Source organism: Vanellus vanellus (genome assembly GCF_965231255.1).
Source record: "Vanellus vanellus genome assembly, chromosome: 4".
Lineage (NCBI taxonomy): Eukaryota > Metazoa > Chordata > Aves > Charadriiformes > Charadriidae > Vanellus > Vanellus vanellus.
This window is the reverse complement of record NC_138909.1, coordinates 13,074,982-13,092,704: the sequence shown is the minus strand read 5'-3', so window position 1 is coordinate 13,092,704 and position 17,723 is coordinate 13,074,982. Positions and strand designations below refer to the sequence as shown.

General features: G+C 42.5%; 2 protein-coding genes across 3 annotated transcripts in view; one reads left to right on the top strand and one right to left on the bottom strand.

Annotated features, from left to right (window-relative positions):
• Positions 1–14,084, bottom strand: part of NAA15 (N-alpha-acetyltransferase 15, NatA auxiliary subunit) — a 39,521-nt gene extending 25,437 nt beyond the window's left edge. The window contains exons 1-2 of the mRNA XM_082482342.1: positions 13,961–14,084; positions 558–642 (exon numbers count right to left, since the gene is read on the bottom strand). Coding sequence (XP_082338468.1) covers positions 558–642; positions 13,961–14,014 — 139 coding nt within the window. The 5' untranslated portion in view covers positions 14,015–14,084. The remainder of the gene's footprint in view (positions 1–557; positions 643–13,960) is intronic.
• A 425-nt stretch (positions 14,085–14,509) lies between these two features.
• NDUFC1 (NADH:ubiquinone oxidoreductase subunit C1) lies at positions 14,510–17,307 on the top strand. 2 transcript variants are annotated; one of them, XM_082482943.1, is made up of 4 exons: positions 14,510–14,720; positions 15,337–15,440; positions 16,272–16,358; positions 17,087–17,307. In XM_082482943.1, the coding sequence occupies exons 1-3, from the start codon at positions 14,648–14,650 to the stop codon at positions 16,353–16,355; spliced, it is 261 nt and encodes an 86-aa protein (XP_082339069.1). In that variant the 5' UTR covers positions 14,510–14,647; the 3' UTR covers positions 16,356–16,358; positions 17,087–17,307. The 2 variants fall into 2 exon arrangements, with proteins under 2 accessions (XP_082339069.1, XP_082339068.1); XM_082482942.1 differs by having other exon boundaries at positions 14,521–14,720; positions 16,272–16,354; positions 17,087–17,288.
• Positions 17,308–17,723: the final 416 nt, after the last annotated feature.

Here is a 17,723-nt window from a genome sequence, read left to right as displayed (position 1 = left end):
CAACACTGAGACATCAACACATCCACCAAACTAATTGGCAAAGAGAAAAACAAAATTCTGGACAGCGGACAGACATGCTCAACCCAGTATTAAGAAATGATTGAAAATATAGCAAGGGACAAATACCTTTTTCTTCTTTTACAGTAAGATCAAAAAACATAGACCACAGAGCTGACAGACGTACAGTACTGAACAATATTCAATCTCTTCCTTTTGTCTTTCACTTCTACGTGACTGAATAACAATTTCTCCTGAGAAGTGATTTAAGCAATACATACCAGTATTCAGAAAGTTGCACCACGCTATAATGAATATTAGACTTGCAGCATAAAGATAAAGAACGGCAAGCTATGACTACTGGTAAGACCAGTCTAAAATTACAAATCTTAACAATAATAAGTGCCTAACATGGTGCAGGTTTCTGGACGCTCTTACTGCTTTATGGGCAAAATGTTAACAATAAAGTGCTATAAATATAAATCTTACAAATTATTATTCTATCCTAATATATGGGGGGGGGGGAGGGGAGAGAGAGCACATGCCATTTGAAAACTTACCTCCATGTTCTGCAAACTTTGGGTTAGAAAGGATCTGTTTACAGAACTTCAGCCCATTTCTATACTGCTTATGTTCGTAACACCTCTGTTGAAGAAGAACAGAGTACATTTATTCAAAAAAATTTAGAGTGAAAGTATTTCTGCACTCCTGAAATTAAACATCAGTGCAGCTAGGGCTTTTAGAAAATGTGCTAATATTTTAATGAACTCTGTTTAATGAGCTTACTGTGATTAAAAATTCTTTCCATCACCAGGAAAAAATAGTGTATGTTAGTAAGAACATGAATTTAAACGTATAACAGAAGACACATTATCATACAGCAATTTCTTAGATAAGATACTGCAGGAAGCATAAGTGCCTACAGAGATTCAACTCTCCTTTATCATAAAAGCAAACCTTATGTCATAACGTATCTTGGTAAGCATTCAACTCACTTTGGCTCAATTATCTTTCACAGAAACACCACAAGAAAACCTCCAACAACCATATAGGCAGGAAAGAAAATGAAATCACTGGAACTTGGCTTAAACTACCTCTGAAAGCAACCTCTTACGATCAATTTGAGTACCACATGTACCTCGTATACATACAAACTTTTTAAACTGGTATACACTAACAGTATCTTGCCATACTGGAAATTAAAACATTCCTCTACAGTTTTATTAAATCCAACTCTAACAATTTGCTTGTGTATGAGTCTCATTTCATTACGCAAGGTGACTGCAATGCAAAATGGCACACAGCATGAACTTTTAAAACCAGTTTTAGTATTTTATTTCTGTCAATCCACTCCCCGTGTTAATGGTTAAATAGAAGCCAAAGGAGAAAGAAATGATGTTGTAAACACCAATTCATACACTTTAAGTCACTTAATCAAATGTTAGGAATTTCATAGGCTTCATTTTACTGTAATACCACTGCTCCGACTGGAGTATAAGAGTAAAGAAACACGCGTTGCTTCAGCAGACCCAAACCCTACGGTAAGTAGGAAGTCATTCATAGCAGGATCTCACTGACTCTAGCTGACCAGTTCTGGTAGCAGAATAGCTGATGGGAGTGGAAAATTTGGCACAGCCAACAATTTTCAAGTCCTCCTAAATAAGTTGTTGTTCAAGATTCCACCTTTCCTCACACTGCTCCAAATTAACTACACAAAAGCATTCATAAGCATATATGGACACCGTTTGTCCTCCAAGCACTCCCATCAAAAAAAGTCAGGAGGTCTTCCCATCAAGCAGAACCTTCTAAAGATAAAACTTTTAAAGATACATGAATGTTATGGAAATGCTTAAAGAAAACAGCTTATCTACCTCAGCTTCTCTGCTTTATATTGCTTTTGCATCGTGAAAGGTGTTGTTTAGCATCCAGTTTTCTCTTCCAAAGCACAGATGGAAACACCAACAATAAACTTCAAAGGTGTAAAAAAACTGGTATACCACTAAGTGCATGTATTATTTTCTAGGTACTGAAGTCATACAGCTGAAACATCAAGGCTGAAGATCAAGAGGCATCACAAAACAAGGATCTTCCTTCTCCTCTTTCCTTTCCTGATTCCCTTTCTCCAAAGGGCGGCAGCAGGATAAGGGGAGGAAGATGCTCAGAGAGAGCATCCAAAGCAAGATGGACTCAAAGAGGAACCTCTCAACAAAAGAATGATAGAATGGTTTGGATTGGAAGGGACCTTAAAAGATCATCTAGTACAACGTCCCTGACGTAGGCAGGAACATCTTTCACTACATCAGTTTGTTCAAAGCCCTGTCCAACCTTGACTTGAACACTTCCAAAAGACAACTCCCTCTATCACCAAGGACAGGAAAAGTCAGCAGGGCAGCCACCTAGCAAAGGAAAATTAAGGGTTAGGTAGGAGGAAATCTGTAGAGGTGTCTTTTTTTTATTATTTATTAAACTTAACTGGTTATTATTTACACCTTTTAGTCATTACCTGCTTTCAAGTAGTTGGCTGAGTCACTTTAATCAGCCACTGGTCAGAGCTGACAGAGAGCTTACAGGTGACAACACAACAGGATCAAGCCTTTTTTTTTTTTTTTTAATTGAAATCATCAGTCATAAAAGTTACCGCCCAGGCCTCCTCCCTGAAAGTGGAACCGTCATTTGCTCCCACCTAGATAGGCGTGAAAGCAGCAAAACCTGTCACAAAAGTGGTGCAGCCACAGGAACTTCAGAATGTCTCCAGTGTAAGTAAGGCACTGTCACATGCAGGAGGGGTACTTTGGGGTTTCGCAATTTGCCTTTAAGTACAGCTGCTCAGATGCTGGCTATGAACATGAAATCTTATCTCTAAACAGTTCCGTTTTACATACTCTAGCAACCAGCCTTTCACCTTGACGTTTAAGGAAAGTCAGCCAAGACAGTATATATGCTAGAGACAGGAAATATTTGCACACAGATTTTTCTCAGAGTAATGCACAACTTACGATGCAAGGTACTTTATAACAGAGTAAACGCACCGAGAACTTTAAATTCTCCCTTTAGGCTCTAGAGGCGAAAAAATTATGAGTTTGTATCCACCTACATCTACGAAAGGGTTCCCATAAACCCACAGAACACTGGGTAGGGCCAATAAATTAACAGGAACTGATCATGTACTTGTATCACCTGAAGTACCAAATGAAGAACTAGCCATAGCTGCGTATCTCCCCCAACAAATTATGAGAGGTGTCCATTTTCAGGTGTTTCTAGATCAAGACAAGTTGGAGTGATTTCCTAATTACAATTTCTCCAACCTTTCAGGTTAATACTTCAAGCCTGTTTCATTCTGTTAATGGAAACATTTCAAATCGTGTCACTGTATGAGTTTCCTTATTGTATGTACGTATTCCATATACACATTGATGTTTTCAACAGTGGAAGGAAGGGAACAACTGAAATCGAGGTCACGTTTCATTCTTCTTCAGAAAAGAAGAGGAAATTGTTTCATCAAAGTAGGTCCAACAGCATCACTGAGATTCAACCACTTGAAGCCATGCCTATGCTTATCTCCTTCTCCAAAGGGGTTACAGACTAACGAGCTTAAATAAAGGTGTGAATGAGAGAGAAGGAAGTCAGGAATGCAGCATATGCCACCACGGCTGGTACAAACCTTGGCGAATCTGTGGCTTCAAGGAAGAGGAACATGAAAGAAAAATCTTTTAAGAAAAAGGAGACAGTAAAGGTCGAGAAGGGGAAAGGAAGAACAAAAAGAATAACATGAGGAAAGATGAGCGTGAGTAATACACAGCCACGGAGAGAAAATCCTTAACAGAGTCAGTAGCTTCTGAATAAGAGAGGAAAAAAGAACCAGTAATAAAAAAATAATCACAGAAGCAGGAACGGTGACCTCTCAAGTATTCTTGGGACATAAAGATGCAGGCTTGCTGGAAGCAGAAATAGCCTTCATCTGGGTAGTATGTTTCCTTCAAGATGAATAGGTTCTAGTAGTCATTCACAGGCTTCCAACCCCTACTTTGGGACAGCTGTTCTGCAGAAGTTAACATATTTCTCTGCTCCAGAGACCACTAAACGAGCACAGTTTCCTCCTCTAAGCTAAACTCCTGCACATATACACTTCCAAAGCCAGCAGTCAGAGCCTGCTTGTGATGTTTGACAGACAAGTGCTCCAGCTATGGCTTGTGACATCATGCAATGAGAGAACATAAAAGCTAAACTTCTAAAAAGTAAGGTTAAGGCTAATGCTTTAAAAGAAAATAATCTGACTCTCCATCAGCACTGAATCTCTATTACACATTTGCTGCCCTTCAAAGCCTCTCCTTTAATAAGTTACCAGATGTTTTAAGACATCTAACAAGCTTTTCTATACATGCTGTGGCCAGAATTACAGCCTACTCTGAACACACCAAGATTCTTTTCATACCCTTTAACTCATTTTCTATATTTATAGCAAGGAAATAGCACCTGCTTTAATACAATTCTTCAAAGAATTAGTAAGACAAGGCAGACAGAGTATGACTGCTTCAAAATCATGCAAGACCACAGCAGATAGGAGAGAATTTGCATTTGCACTGCTCCCCCACCAAGTATTTATTCAACGTATTTGGATGCGTGGCGATTACTAGACAGAGACTGACAGTGAAATTATAAGGAACAGAGCTAGCGCATATTCTCTAGAACGCCAAGTCTGAGGTGGAAGGAGGGCTCCTGTTCTGGTGTTCGGATCCATAAACTGTATTAGGGCATCTGTGCAGAATCAGTCTCTGGCCAGCAGATGTCTTGCACACGCACATGGCTCAGCACGCCAAGCGTGAACGAGTTCCTCCGCGTTTCTTCCTTGATGGCTGCCATAAAGAAAGGTGAAAAGATTTCACTATCTACAGCTTACCTACACCCAGACAGCTAACTGCTAGATGGGGTTTGTTTCCCCCTCGCCCCAGTTTTCCAGTTTTGAATCTTCCCTCTTGAGTCCATCTACTTTCTAAACCTCGTTATCAAAGGTTTAAACCTACAGCTAGGGAGTAAGACTGACTTGGATTCTTAAGCAACTACTCCAGTTGCTCACGAGGCTATATACAAGGGCCACGCTACTGATCACAGTTGCACTCCTAAGGGCTGCTGACAATAGCACAGAGACGACTTTTACCCAAACTTAATTCAGCATCGTTTTCTTTATGTATTGTATAAACAAATATACTTTCACAAGGGCATTTCAGACATTTTACAGCTGTGAATTTGAAATGTACAGAAGTAGGCTCTCTAATTGTTTGCTACCTGTAAGCAGGCAGCACATTTTACCTAGGACATATTCCTTCTCTCTCAAAAGAGACATTTTAATGGTCAAGTACATGCGTTTCCAACTAAAAAGCAAGGATAGTAGTCAAATGCAGCATTTTGACATGCAGGTATGTGTCTCAGCATCAAACACAAAGCACACAGCAGACCAGATTCTGCCATTACACATGAAATATTTTGCACATATTCACTTCCAGAAGTGTAAATCCTCTTTATCACAAAGCAGCCTTCACATCCTGCAAGCATTTAATAACTAAAGTAAATAATTTAAGAGCCATCCCAACTTAAATTTGCTATTTGTAAGGCATTTTATAATCACTACATCGCAGATTAAAGTGTCCTGTACGTTCAGTAACATCAATAGTTACCAACAGCTCTAATTCAGTGTTAAAGCCAGGAGCTACACAGGTCTTACTAGAAGCTTCATAGCACCGGGAATCCACACTGCCACCATGTATGACTCAACCTAAGCAAAGAATCACCTAAATCAAAACACAGAAAGCAGAAAATCGCCTTTCTAGCAGGGGCACTTGAGAAGATGCACATGTCCAATCTAGCTGATTCAAGAGTGTTTTAAAACCACTTTGCAGTAGTAAAAATAAAAAATAAAAGGGTCATAAGAGTCCATCCAGGCTGGATTTTGCAGCTGGTTAAACCGTTGAGAAGCAGACCCAGAAGTGTCTCATGAACAAGCTGAAGAGAGTCATAGGAGAACAGCATAAAGGAGAAGTTGCCTTTTGTCTTCTTACCTAGAAGCACGCAAAACTAGAATTTTTTCCTCAAGAATAAGTACCATAGCAAAGAAGGTACTGTTTGCTCGTCACGATTGGGAGCGCTGGGGTGTTATTGACTGCTTTTTTTTTTTTTTATTCTTACTTGGACCAGCACAGCTGGTCATAAGAAAGAGCGCGGCGAGAGTAAAAAGAATATAGCAGACCCAAGTGTGTGGGGTGGGATCACATTCCCAATTGTTATGCCCTTTGAACTGGAACAGTAACAAAACAATAGAGTGCAATTTCTATCAAAAAGACAGAATTTTGCAAAAAAAATGGTATGAAGAACTTTTAGCTGTTTTCTCTTCTAAGATTATGTATTTTCCCAGGTCATACTTTTAACTCCAATTTTTTTAAACTCCCATACCTGCAAATTAATGGAATTACACCAAACACAAACTTGAGTACTTTAAAAAAACAAAACAAAACCAAAAACACCACCAAAAGCCCCACAGGAAATCACTTCTCACTGACGGTAACTCCATTAAAGCAAGCATCCTAATTTAGTCAATGCTGTGATGGACTAGCCAAATATGATTTTTTTCACCGAATGAGTACCAAAATTGGACTTAGCCCAAAGAGACTATCCCCCATCATATAGAAGAGTTATCAGATAAGACAACTGACCTACACATGGGCACAGGTAAATTTTTTACTTGCATCTGAAAGTCCCCAGGAGAAAGTACAATGGAGGATGGGCTGCTCTGCCAGAACAATTCCGGGATTCGACACTCTGCTATCCTCTTCCCTGAGGGTTTGCGAGGCTTGAGCAGAACCAAGGTGGACACATCCTTTCAGCTACAGCAATGTGCTCCTTACGGGACTTCGCAGTTTCTCCCAGTAACAGCCATGAACGCGTACACTTGCGGCATCACACAGCAATGCTGGCAACTACAATGCCGTGAGACCTTTGGCAGCAGAAAGCGTTAGCATATTTGGCCTTAGCATTAGCCAAGGTGTGCACTTACAATGCATGATATGCGTATCTGCCACCCAGATGCTATCTATTTCTTCCAGCACAGTTCAGACGCAGCAACTTAAAAGATAGGAAAGTACAGGCACTGTGCTGCTCAAGGCTGTTTTCCAAGCACAGTTACTCTCTCTACAGCTAGACTAGATCAGGTCAAGTCACTAAGGTGCACTAATTCAAGCTAAATGTAGTAAAGAAGATTCTGAAAGCTGGAAGCATTAGGAGCAACTACTCACCATGAATTAGTGGGTCTTTTGAGCCCTAACCATATCAAACAGCTCAACAGCTCTAAGCAAAAGCTTCCACCACACTGATTCAGTTTCATGACAAATACAAGATGTATAAACCTGAGGAATTAAAAAAAAAAAAAAAGCCACAAAAAAAAACCAACATCCCCACCCCCCCGAACCTTACAGATATGTTAACGCTGAAAAACTCTGGGGCAAACTTGCATAATGTTTTGCTGTCAAATCAAAACCAACCATCCTCTTCCATTGCTCGGCGGTGTTCATTAACAGAACTGTTTTGTATAAGAAACAGCTTTAGGAATTACCTAATTTAAGGGACTAAGAATTCCTCCTCCTGCACAGCTTGCCCTACTTTTGGGGAGTGATCGATACCTTCATAACTAGCACTGCTTAGTAAAAGCAGGTTCAAACTGAAAATGGAAGAAAAGAAATAAGTGTGCCTTTCCATTTGAGGCATGAAAAAAAATCTGTATATGCTTCTGAATTGGCCTCGTTCCTGTATTTGACAAAATCCGGCTAGAAACAGCTGCTGACAAATAGTTACAGCTCTTCTAGAAGCAAAACTAGAAATCCTTACTCACTGAAGCAAGACTCTTGCTGAAAAATCCATTATTCAACATCAGTTCTGTTGGCCGCTACTTGCTTACTTTAATCTCTCCTTCTTGGGGAGAATTATCATGATTTAGGCCTTGTTAACTAAGACTAGCTGACTTCTGGCCATTAACTTGGAACCCCTATCTTCAGGCTTCACCTCTGGATTTAGCGTGAAACTGACTGTACCTCATAAAAGATCCAATATGCATAGGATATACTTGTTTTTCAATGATCATCTGAAACAACTAAGTAAATCAAATCAAATTCCAAGATATGACATGAAAAGGGCTAAAGGAGCCCACACAATAGGTTGTTCTGGACTCACACGGACATTTAAACTCAGCTGTATCTCGCACAATAGCCCAAGACACATGGTGAGGCTATTGATATTTTCTACCCATGTATTATGTCCAGAGTACTCTTCACCCTCAGCTCTGAGGTATGTGAGATGTTGTCTTGTAGCACTGAGCCATTGCAAAATAGTCAAACGTGGCTAGTAAGATAAGAAAGGTTGTTCTTCAACATTACAAGGTTTGCTAACTTGATTGCGTGGTATCACAGACGCAAACAGAAATCCTTGTAAGAAGTCTCACTGACTTCAGTTTTAGGGGTGGCAATGAATAGTTGTTCATTTTCTCTAAAACCTCTATCAGCAAAATCAGAAAAGACGTAACTTCTTATCACCAGTCTTGTTGGGCTGACACAGTGCTGCTGTGTACAAGGGATTTAAACTTGATGTACCCAGAAAGTGCAATCAACAAAAACTCATTAAGAAAACCTTTGAAAAACAGGAATAAACACAACCGGATCAAATTTAACCAAAATAAAGGGTAGTCCCATATAAGCTGGGTTAAGTCCATTGCCCCAAATAACATTAGTTTCAGATCATTACAAAAACCACTTTGGGTTCAGCAGAGAGTATCTATAGCCATAATAACACAAGACTGGCTATGATCTTACAGCCATGAAGAAATTAGGATGTGTGTCTATTAATAAAGTCTTTTATTTTCCTAACTATAACAGGTAAGGAGCAAAACTATGCTACTCCTCAGAAATTTACAACAGGGAATCCTGTTTCTACAATTTCTGACAGCCCCAATGACAACAAATGGCCTAATTTGGTGAACAGGCTCTAGTAACAGCAGTATTGCTCAAGTGATTCCTTAATGGTATCCTAAAGTCTCAAATAACAATAAATTTCTTTAGCAAGCTTGAGAAATATTTCTGAAAAACAAGACCAGTGACTCTGCTTAAAGCAGCAGGTCTGTTCTTTGCTGTCATTCCAATGTCTCAACCAAGACATAATTTTTCCTACTACTTTTGGCAAAGCCAAGACAGGTGTTCCTTCTGGGAAAGGAAAAACAAGTGATCGACATCTCAACAGCCAAGATATTGGAAAAGCCTCATTAACAATTCCACGTTTCAGATGAGATAGCACATGGCGAAACTCCAGTGGTGAACATACTTGATTACTGTACAGCCATGCAAATGCAACTATGATCGCATACAAAATGTGCTAATTTATTTGGTTACAGATAAAAGTGAAATTCTGGAAATCAGTCTTTAATCTCGAATCAAGATCACTTAAAAGGAGATTGCCAAGTCTGCCACCTCAGCAACCTTAAAGTCAGCACCTGAACTTCTATGAGACAGAACATTATTTTTAAAGGACTGGTGCTGCTGAAAGTATTAGTGAAGGAGAAGCACAGGTCTGTCAAGTTTGAAAGTGGAGGGACAGGGAGTAGATTCTGGAATGAAGAAACAGGAAGATGGCCCAGCAGGAGGGACTTGGCATATTTACAGCAGAGGCATTGAAGAGACGCTGTTCAACAGGCTTTTTTATCATTAGGAAGTTCCTGTATCTTTTAGTAGAACTCTTGTCAAAGCCAGCATGGAAAGGAAGAAGACTGGCTCAAAGATAAATACCCTCACCACAGCAGCACTACCGTAGGAAAGACCAACTAAAGGCGAAATTTAAACCCCTCTCTCCTTGGTTACTGCAACACCCCACTGGAGGACACAGGTTCTGGCCATGCCTCATCAAGCCTCTCCAGCATATAAGGTAACTGATACAGAGATCAAAGATGCGTGGCTCTTCAGACATCATGAAGACCACAGATAATCACCAGTCCTGAACTAACTGAGCAGCTCTGATCTGCATACAATGTAATATACACAAGCCCAGACCAGCATGGCATCTCGCTTCTTCAGTATGCTACTTCTACAGTACATACTAGAGTTATACATCAGCAAAACTATTTAAACAAGGCCTGAACCTAGCTCCTCACTTGAGCTGTTTGTTTGCATCATAAAACACAACGATGTTTCTCTTCTTAAATACTTAGACTTTCTTCTCCCTCCTCAAACCATGTTCAACTAGAGGCTAAGCCCACTAGCTATGGTGAGAAGTATTTGCACCCATGTACCCTGCCAGAACATCATGACTCCAAGAACTTTATCCTCTGCTGCTTAAAAGAACTGAAAAGCTCTTCCACCTAATATATAGCAAGTTCAATCGCTTTGCATTTAATATTTCTTCAATACATTTTCAATATATTTGATTAACTTTTGTTTGGAGGTAGAAGTTAAATATTGTCTTTGGGATTTGTGAAATAAAACTGAACATATTTGATTAATTGTATCTGACTAGATACAGTGGCTGAATAATTAGGCAAAATGCCAGGAATATTCATCAGTTATATTTGATTAAAAAAAAAAAAAAATCAGTTAATCCTACTTCCTACAACTACTAGTTTTATACTTATACTGTAACGGTGGGGGGGGGAAATAAGAGTAAACTGCTTCTTCCATTACTTCATAGTGCATCCAGCCTTCTGGGTACCAAAAAGTCAACTTCTCCATTCCTTCAACTCCTGTGTCTGCTATTCTACCCTCTCCTCTGCCTCCACCTGAATTCTTCTGCAGTAATCTCTGGACTGCCTAGAGATTATGTGTGCCCAAAAGAATGATACGGACTCAATTAATTTTAAATTTTCAAGTGGATCAAAACCTAAAAGGGAAAAATTTAGAGATCCACTTTTCTTCTAAATTTCACAGAACCTCTGAGCAGAAGAACAGGAATATCTATCTTCAGGCTTAGCAGCAAATAGTTAAAATGGCAAGAACAGTATAAACTAGAAACTTTCTTTTTAATGGAAGTGCATGTTTAAGCAGAATGGTGATCGATAATCCTGTGGGTGGTTTTTTTATTCAAACTAATCATGCAGATCCCTTTCCCTTTGTACTACAGGAACACTAAACTGTAACATGCCTTTCAGATGGAAAAATGTTTCCATTAGAACCTCCACATACCTGTAAAGTGACTAGAAGAGGTTAGTCTAGTTAGTGTGTTGCAACACGCAAAGGCAAAGTGCACACGCTTCTGAACTCAGAATTTGTCAGTTAAGTGGAAATGCCGGCTTGCAAACAAATCCATACGCACAAGAAATTTACTGATCACGTAAGATGTTTACTACAAAGCAAACAAAAAAATCAAACTCTGAAAGCTAATTATTGCCTTTCGCTATGGAAAGCTGGACAGCTTGTGTAGCTTTCACAAGACCTTAACATTTAACGTTTGTGTTACAGGCACACTTCTTAAAAATAGCAAAGAAATGAGGTCTCAAGAGCTTAAAACATACACTCAAAATCAGTTTGCTTTTTTTCATTTTATGCTTCACTTGCAAAAACACAAGGCTGTTACCTACTTAATTCCTGTGTTTACTACCTCCATGAAAATCAGAATGTGAATATTTCTGCAAACAGCCTGTGTACCAGTAATTATCTATTTGAAGGGTAATGCATCCTTTCAATACCACATGGGCTGGTTCCCAAAGCATCTGCTGAAAAAAATCTCATCCAGGCATGCCCAACTGAACAACTCTGTGGTCTGCCCGGGCCAGGAGACAGCATGTGCCGACCCAGGGCCAGACAGTCAGGCCACCTTATTAGCTGGCTGGTGGCTCAGAGGTCGCTTCAGGGAGACAGCTGTCAAGGCTCCTCTTGCTGCTGTTCAGCCACCCGTGGGCCAAAGGAAGAGGTGACAGAAGATATGGCATAACGAAGGGTTACAGTCTCCTAAAAAGAAGGCATAGATGGAGGAGAGGTGGCAGGAAGAGAGGTGGAATAAAGGCAGAAGAGGACTAGGGAAGCAATGTTTCTTTGACTTGCATTGATAAATGGGACTTTCTGAAAGACGCCTCACTAATTCAAGTCAAACACGTAATCAAAACTTTACAAAGAAGGGTCATTACCCATAACAAGGCAGACAAGTAGTTCATTAACCAAATTTTCAGTGTAATGAAAACCAGCTTCAAGCCTTTTCTGTTCACCACGTGTTGCAAATGCACATAATCACAGGGCAGTCTTAATACTAGACTACAGGTCACAGGCTCATCCCAGCAAGATACGGGAAAACATCAAAATGCTGGAATAACTTTTAGTCTCCCCAGTACATTAAACTCCTGTATTTTTCTTGAATATTTTCAGTTAAAAAAAGGAGCAAATTAAAATTGCTTCAGTCTAGAGAAATCTGCTTGGACTGGGGCACACCCTTCTCTTTTCCGACCTGAACCAAATTGCGAAGCTTTATCCAACTCATATGCGCTGAGCCAGCATTTTCTCCAAAGAAACTCTTATTCTTCCCTTCTTCCTGCTCTCCACACAAATACTCAGACAGCCAAGCACCAAGCCCAGAAAAAAAAAAAGAAAGCAAAACCCCAAAACAGTCAGTTTTAAACACAGACAGGCTCCTTGATTCAGTTCTCTTTAACCACACAAACCATCGTCGATGCAAAGAAAGATGAGTGAGTGAGCAAGAGGCTACTACTTTCCCAGCTCATAACACATCAAAAATTACACACTTAGTATAAGGCCATACCAACTCCCAAGCAGGACTGAATCTTTCAAAGCAGAAATAAGCTTTACAGTTCACCGTATCTACTTTTTAACCCCAACTGAAGCTGCACGTCTCATGGCGAGATGCCTGCACTCAAAGATCTCTAGTTCTACAGATTTATTTCATTTTCATAAAATATTTTGAAAAAAGAAGTGACCAAAGATTACACACATCCTGCCCATTAAAGTGGCAGAAATTTACAGAGCTGTAAGAGTGCTGTTACTCTAAGAGGGCTACAGTACTCATCTTGCTTCTGATCTCTGGAAGGATCCAAAATAGTAGTCTAAGCCTCTCTGAAAGAAGATTTTAAGACAAAACTGACTTTTTTTTTTTTTTGAGATAAAGCAAGAAAGTGCTCGACCCAGATGACAGAATCTTCTACGTAAATCCACTGAAGCTGCTCGCTAACATAATTCTGTCATTTTCAATTTCACCCTAAGTCCTTAAGAAACACAGGGTGCCTACATCACCGCACCAAAGCTGAAAGAAGTTCCTGAAGACACAACTGAACGGTGCACACTTTGGTAGTGGTTCGGACTGCACGCTACCTCAACCTCATCCTAAAAACCAGGTTTATTGCCTAAATTCCACTGCACTTTCTTTCATCCGTATACCGGTTGCTGCCCCAGACAAAAAAAAAAAAAAAAAAAAATCGATTGTCAAACTTCACTGAGAGTTAGCTGTAAGTCAAACTTCGGAAAGACTTCAAAACCTTCATCCTCCTTCACTTCCTCCTTTGAAAGCCATCTTCCCCACCGACCAACAGACCTGGTTACCGTCTACGGCAGAAATCCGAGTTATAAAAAGAAAGAATACAGACAAGCAAGGCAGGAGGGTTTAGCGGCGCGGCCGCAGACGACGAGCCGATGAATGAAGCGGCCAAGGGGGTATTTTCGGGGAGCCGCCGGGGCACGGGGCGACCCCCCGGGGCCCGGCGACGGGCAGCGGCCCCGGGGGGGGGGGGGGGGGGCGGCGGGGAGCTGCGGCTGCCCCCGGCCCCGCGGGTGACAGGCGCCCCTCGGCCCGGCCTGCCCCGGCGAGAAAGCGCCCGACGGGCCGGGGCGGTGGCTCCGGGGCCTGCGGGGCGTCGCCGGGGCTCCGCTCGCCGCCGTCCCGGGGAAGGAGCCGGGTTAGGGCCCGCCGCGGCCGAGCCCGGGCCTCCCGCCCCGCCACTCACCAGGATGCGCTTGAAGAGCGCGTTCTCCTTGGGCGGCAGGCTCACCGACGGCATCCTCCCCGCCGCTCCCGTTCCCGCCGCCGAAGGGCTCCGGGGAGGGGGGTGGGCGGGCGGGCTGCGTCCCGTCCCCGCTGCTCGGTCGTTGCTACCGGGAGCCTCCCCACCGGAGCCTGGCTGCCGCTACTGCTGCCGCTGCCGCCTTCCCACCCCACCCCCCCGCCCGCCCTACAAAAGCGCCGCGCTCTCGCCGGCCGCCGGCCCGGCCCTTCCCGGCCGCCGGGCTGCCCCGCGCCGCGCCGCGCCGAGCCCCGGGCGGCGGCTCACGTGGTAACCGAACAGGCCGGAGAGAGGCGCCGCCAAAATGGCCACCGCCGAGGGCTTCCCCAGCCGGGTCACGGCGGCCGCCGCGCATGCGCCGCGACCCCGCGCCGGCGCCGGCCCCGCCCTCGCCTTCCTCCCTCCCGCCCCGGGTGTGGCGGGCCGGGCTGGGCTGGGCTGGCAGCGGCGCCCCGGCCCGCCCGCTGAGTCAGGGCCCGGCCCCGGCCCGCCGGGCCTCCTGTGGGTCGCGGTCCCCCGGGTGGGGGTGTGTGTGTGTGTGTGTGAGGCGGGGCGGGACGCGGCGGTACCGGGCGGGAGCTGGGCGGGGCGGCCCCTCCCCCGCGGGCGGAGCCGGGCCGAGGCGACAAGATGGCGGCGGCGCTGAGGGCGGTCAGGCGTTGGCGGCTGGCGGCAGCAGCAGCACCACCACCACCGAGTCTCGGTGAGTGGCGGCCTGGCTGGCCGTGCCTCGGGGTGGCGGGGACCCCGTTTTGGTTTAGGCGGGTCGTTCTCTGCCCGGGGCGCTGGGCGTTAGCGGGCGGTTGCCCGCTGATCGATCTTAGCCGCGGCCCACCGTGCCCTCGATGGGGCGGGGTGGGGGCGGGAGGGGACTGCCAGGGAACGGGAGCCTCCTGCAGGGGACGGCGGGAGGCGGCGCGGGCGAAAGATGAGGTTAGGGGTATGGGTTTGGTGGCCAGAGAAAAGGGAGAACAACCTGCTCTAGTGAGAGGTGTCCCTGCCCGTGGTGGGGGAGTTGGAACTAGGTGAGCTTTGAGGTCCCTTCCAACCTAAACTACTTTATAATTTTGTGGAAGAAGCAGTGCCCCATCCCTGCTGCCCTCTCCCTCGCATCAGGCAGGGCGTCTGCAAATGAGTGAGGTATAGCAGCATTATGGGGACCGCTTATACGCTATAATTGGATTTGTTTGGGTGGTTTGTTGTTGTGGTTTGTCTGTTTGTTTTTTTTTTTTTCCCCTGATTGTACAAGTGTCAGTAATTGACTTGATAGTCTAATAACGAGAGACATTAACACATTTGTAATCTTATGCCTTTTTTAGTTTTCACTCGTTCTGCGTTTGTTGCCAAAAAACGTACTTATGACCAACCGAATTGGCTTGGAGTTGGCTTGGCTTTCAGCACCAGTGCTGCCTTGTGGGCTCTTGTAAGTGTCTTTGTTTGGTTTTGTTGAACTTAACTATTCCCAAACCATAGTGATATGAAGGCAATGACTACCACCTGCATAGTTGGTTGGGGTAATGGATGGTCATAGCAGTTGTCAAGACAGAAGCATGATACGATCATTCATTATGTTTTCCCAAACCTATGTTGTGCTTTCCTTTGTAAAAATGAACAACTGATTAACCTTCTCTCTGTTTCAAAGTTAAAACAGCTACAACAGAAGAAATAATTATTCAACCCTGTTGGTTTAAGGCTTTAACATTATTTTCCCCAATGGTTCTTTAAAAAAAAAAAAAAAAAAAAGACTTAGGGATGTGGCTAAATAATGTGTTTATCAGACTACCAGTGCATTCTCTTCTCATTTTTCAGCTGTAGTCAAGTGATTAACACCCCCTTTTCCTGACCAAAATGCAGATGTAAGGTGTTCCCTGTTTCAGAGAACTTGGAGGCTTGAGGCTGATGAAGCAAGCAGGGTGTAGTAGCTCTCATGAAAAAATGTGCAGCATAAGCAGCGCTCCTGTGATGACAACACTTTTCAGGGTGTGGTTGATTCCCTTTGGGGTTTTCCCCATTTTGGGGATGGTGGAGGATTGATTGACAGTAGGAACGTCCCCCCCCTCAATTGGCCAGCAGAAAATGTGTGAGAGGTGTGGAAAAAATACCTTGCTGGTTCAATACAGAGTAAATTATCAACTGTCCAGTTATGCATTGGTTTGCATTCTGATAATAGGAATTTTATGTTCTGTAGAAATCTTTGTTTTCTGTTTCCATCTGTGCATTGTATAGCCATTTATCATATCCTGCTATTTTATAGCTTTTCAAGCAGCATAATGAAGACGTAATGGAATACGAAAGGAGAAAAGAAGAAAGACAACATAAGTGTACAGGATGTTCATAGTAAGTATGTACATACAGATGCTTTTGACTTAGCTGAACACAAATCTGCAGATCTTTGGCTTATGTTAGCAATCAAGAGATTGGACTGACTTATCTTCTTCCCTTATTATTTTCCTTAATCTTGGCTTTTGCTCTTCTTCTAACTCATTCCCAGTTTTAAAGTGGTGACTGATCTATATTTTCATATATTCATTTTTGTGCATATTCACTACCAGCTTTTTGCCTAGAACGCGCAAACATTTGGAAAATAACATATCTCTTACAATGTCTGTAATAAATTTAGGTTGCAAAGAGAATACCTTATAAGTGCTTTAGTGGCAAGGAGATCAGGGTCACTAAAAATAGCTTGTCTCTGCCTCTTTTTGTTATTTTAACAGGTCTACACTTTTCTCAGTTTCATTTGTATATTACACATAAGAATGATGTAAAGTCAGTGCTGTAGACTTGCATTATAGTGCAGATCATATGTGGTCGTCATTCTTTTCCATGTAAAAAAGCATAATTTTGTTAGTGCCAGCCAAAAATTATATTGGGGATTATGGCTGCAGAGCAATTAATATGCCACATGAAAGAATTGCTTAAACTAGGCATAGAAAAACTTGTAGTGCTGTGGTTATTTTTCCCAAAAATATTCCTCTCCAGCTAAAAATACAGTCTTTTGTGAGATGTTTCTAATCGTATTTGTTGTAGCTCTTCCTTGTTGCTGAGACTTTTTTTTTTCCTCTTTCTTAGGTTGATGGTATACTCAGTAAGAAGTAACATGATCACCAGTTGACCGACAAATGAACGAGCGCAGTAGAAGTACAAAGTATCTAAATACTTACATGTTCATACATTTCATGTGCAGAATTATGAAATAAATTACGAAGTCTGGAAGAAACTTAGAAAGACTCTTCTCGCTGTTGATAATTCATTCCACTGGTCTTGAAATTGTTTTATGTGGCATTTCTGTTTCATAGTTTATCAATGTTATTTTCAAAGCTCTCATTTTGGAAGGTATATTACAAAATTAGATATCAGTTCGGAGAAAGTTCAGCAAATATTCAAGAAGTTAAGTGTACTCTTGCCCTGCCGTCATTTTCATTGCTAAATTTATAAAATAAGCCATAAGCAAATATAAGAATGGGATTTATGGGAAACCTAATAGAACTAATCTGTTCAGATGCTGAAATGTGCATTTGCTGCGTCACACATCAAAGAGGAAACTTTCAACTCAGTCTTGACTGGGTAGACTTTTGAAGCTTGACCCAGGGACTTAAAGAGATGCCATAATTAACATTACACATCTGTTTGCAGGCTTGATCTCATTCCTTGAGTGCTGTTGTTCTTTAGTCCTTTGGGGTCTGGATTGGTGGTTTGGTTGTTTTAT

Coding starts and splice junctions, on each gene's coding strand:
- NDUFC1 (XM_082482943.1), top strand. CDS start 14,648: ATGGCGGCGGCGCTGAGGGCGGTCAGGCGTTGGCGGCTGGCGGCAGCA. Junction 14,721..15,336: donor ACCACCACCACCGAGTCTCG/GTGAGTGGCGGC, acceptor TGCCTTTTTTAG/TTTTCACTCGTTCTGCGTTT. Junction 15,441..16,271: donor GTGCTGCCTTGTGGGCTCTT/GTAAGTGTCTTT, acceptor GCTATTTTATAG/CTTTTCAAGCAGCATAATGA.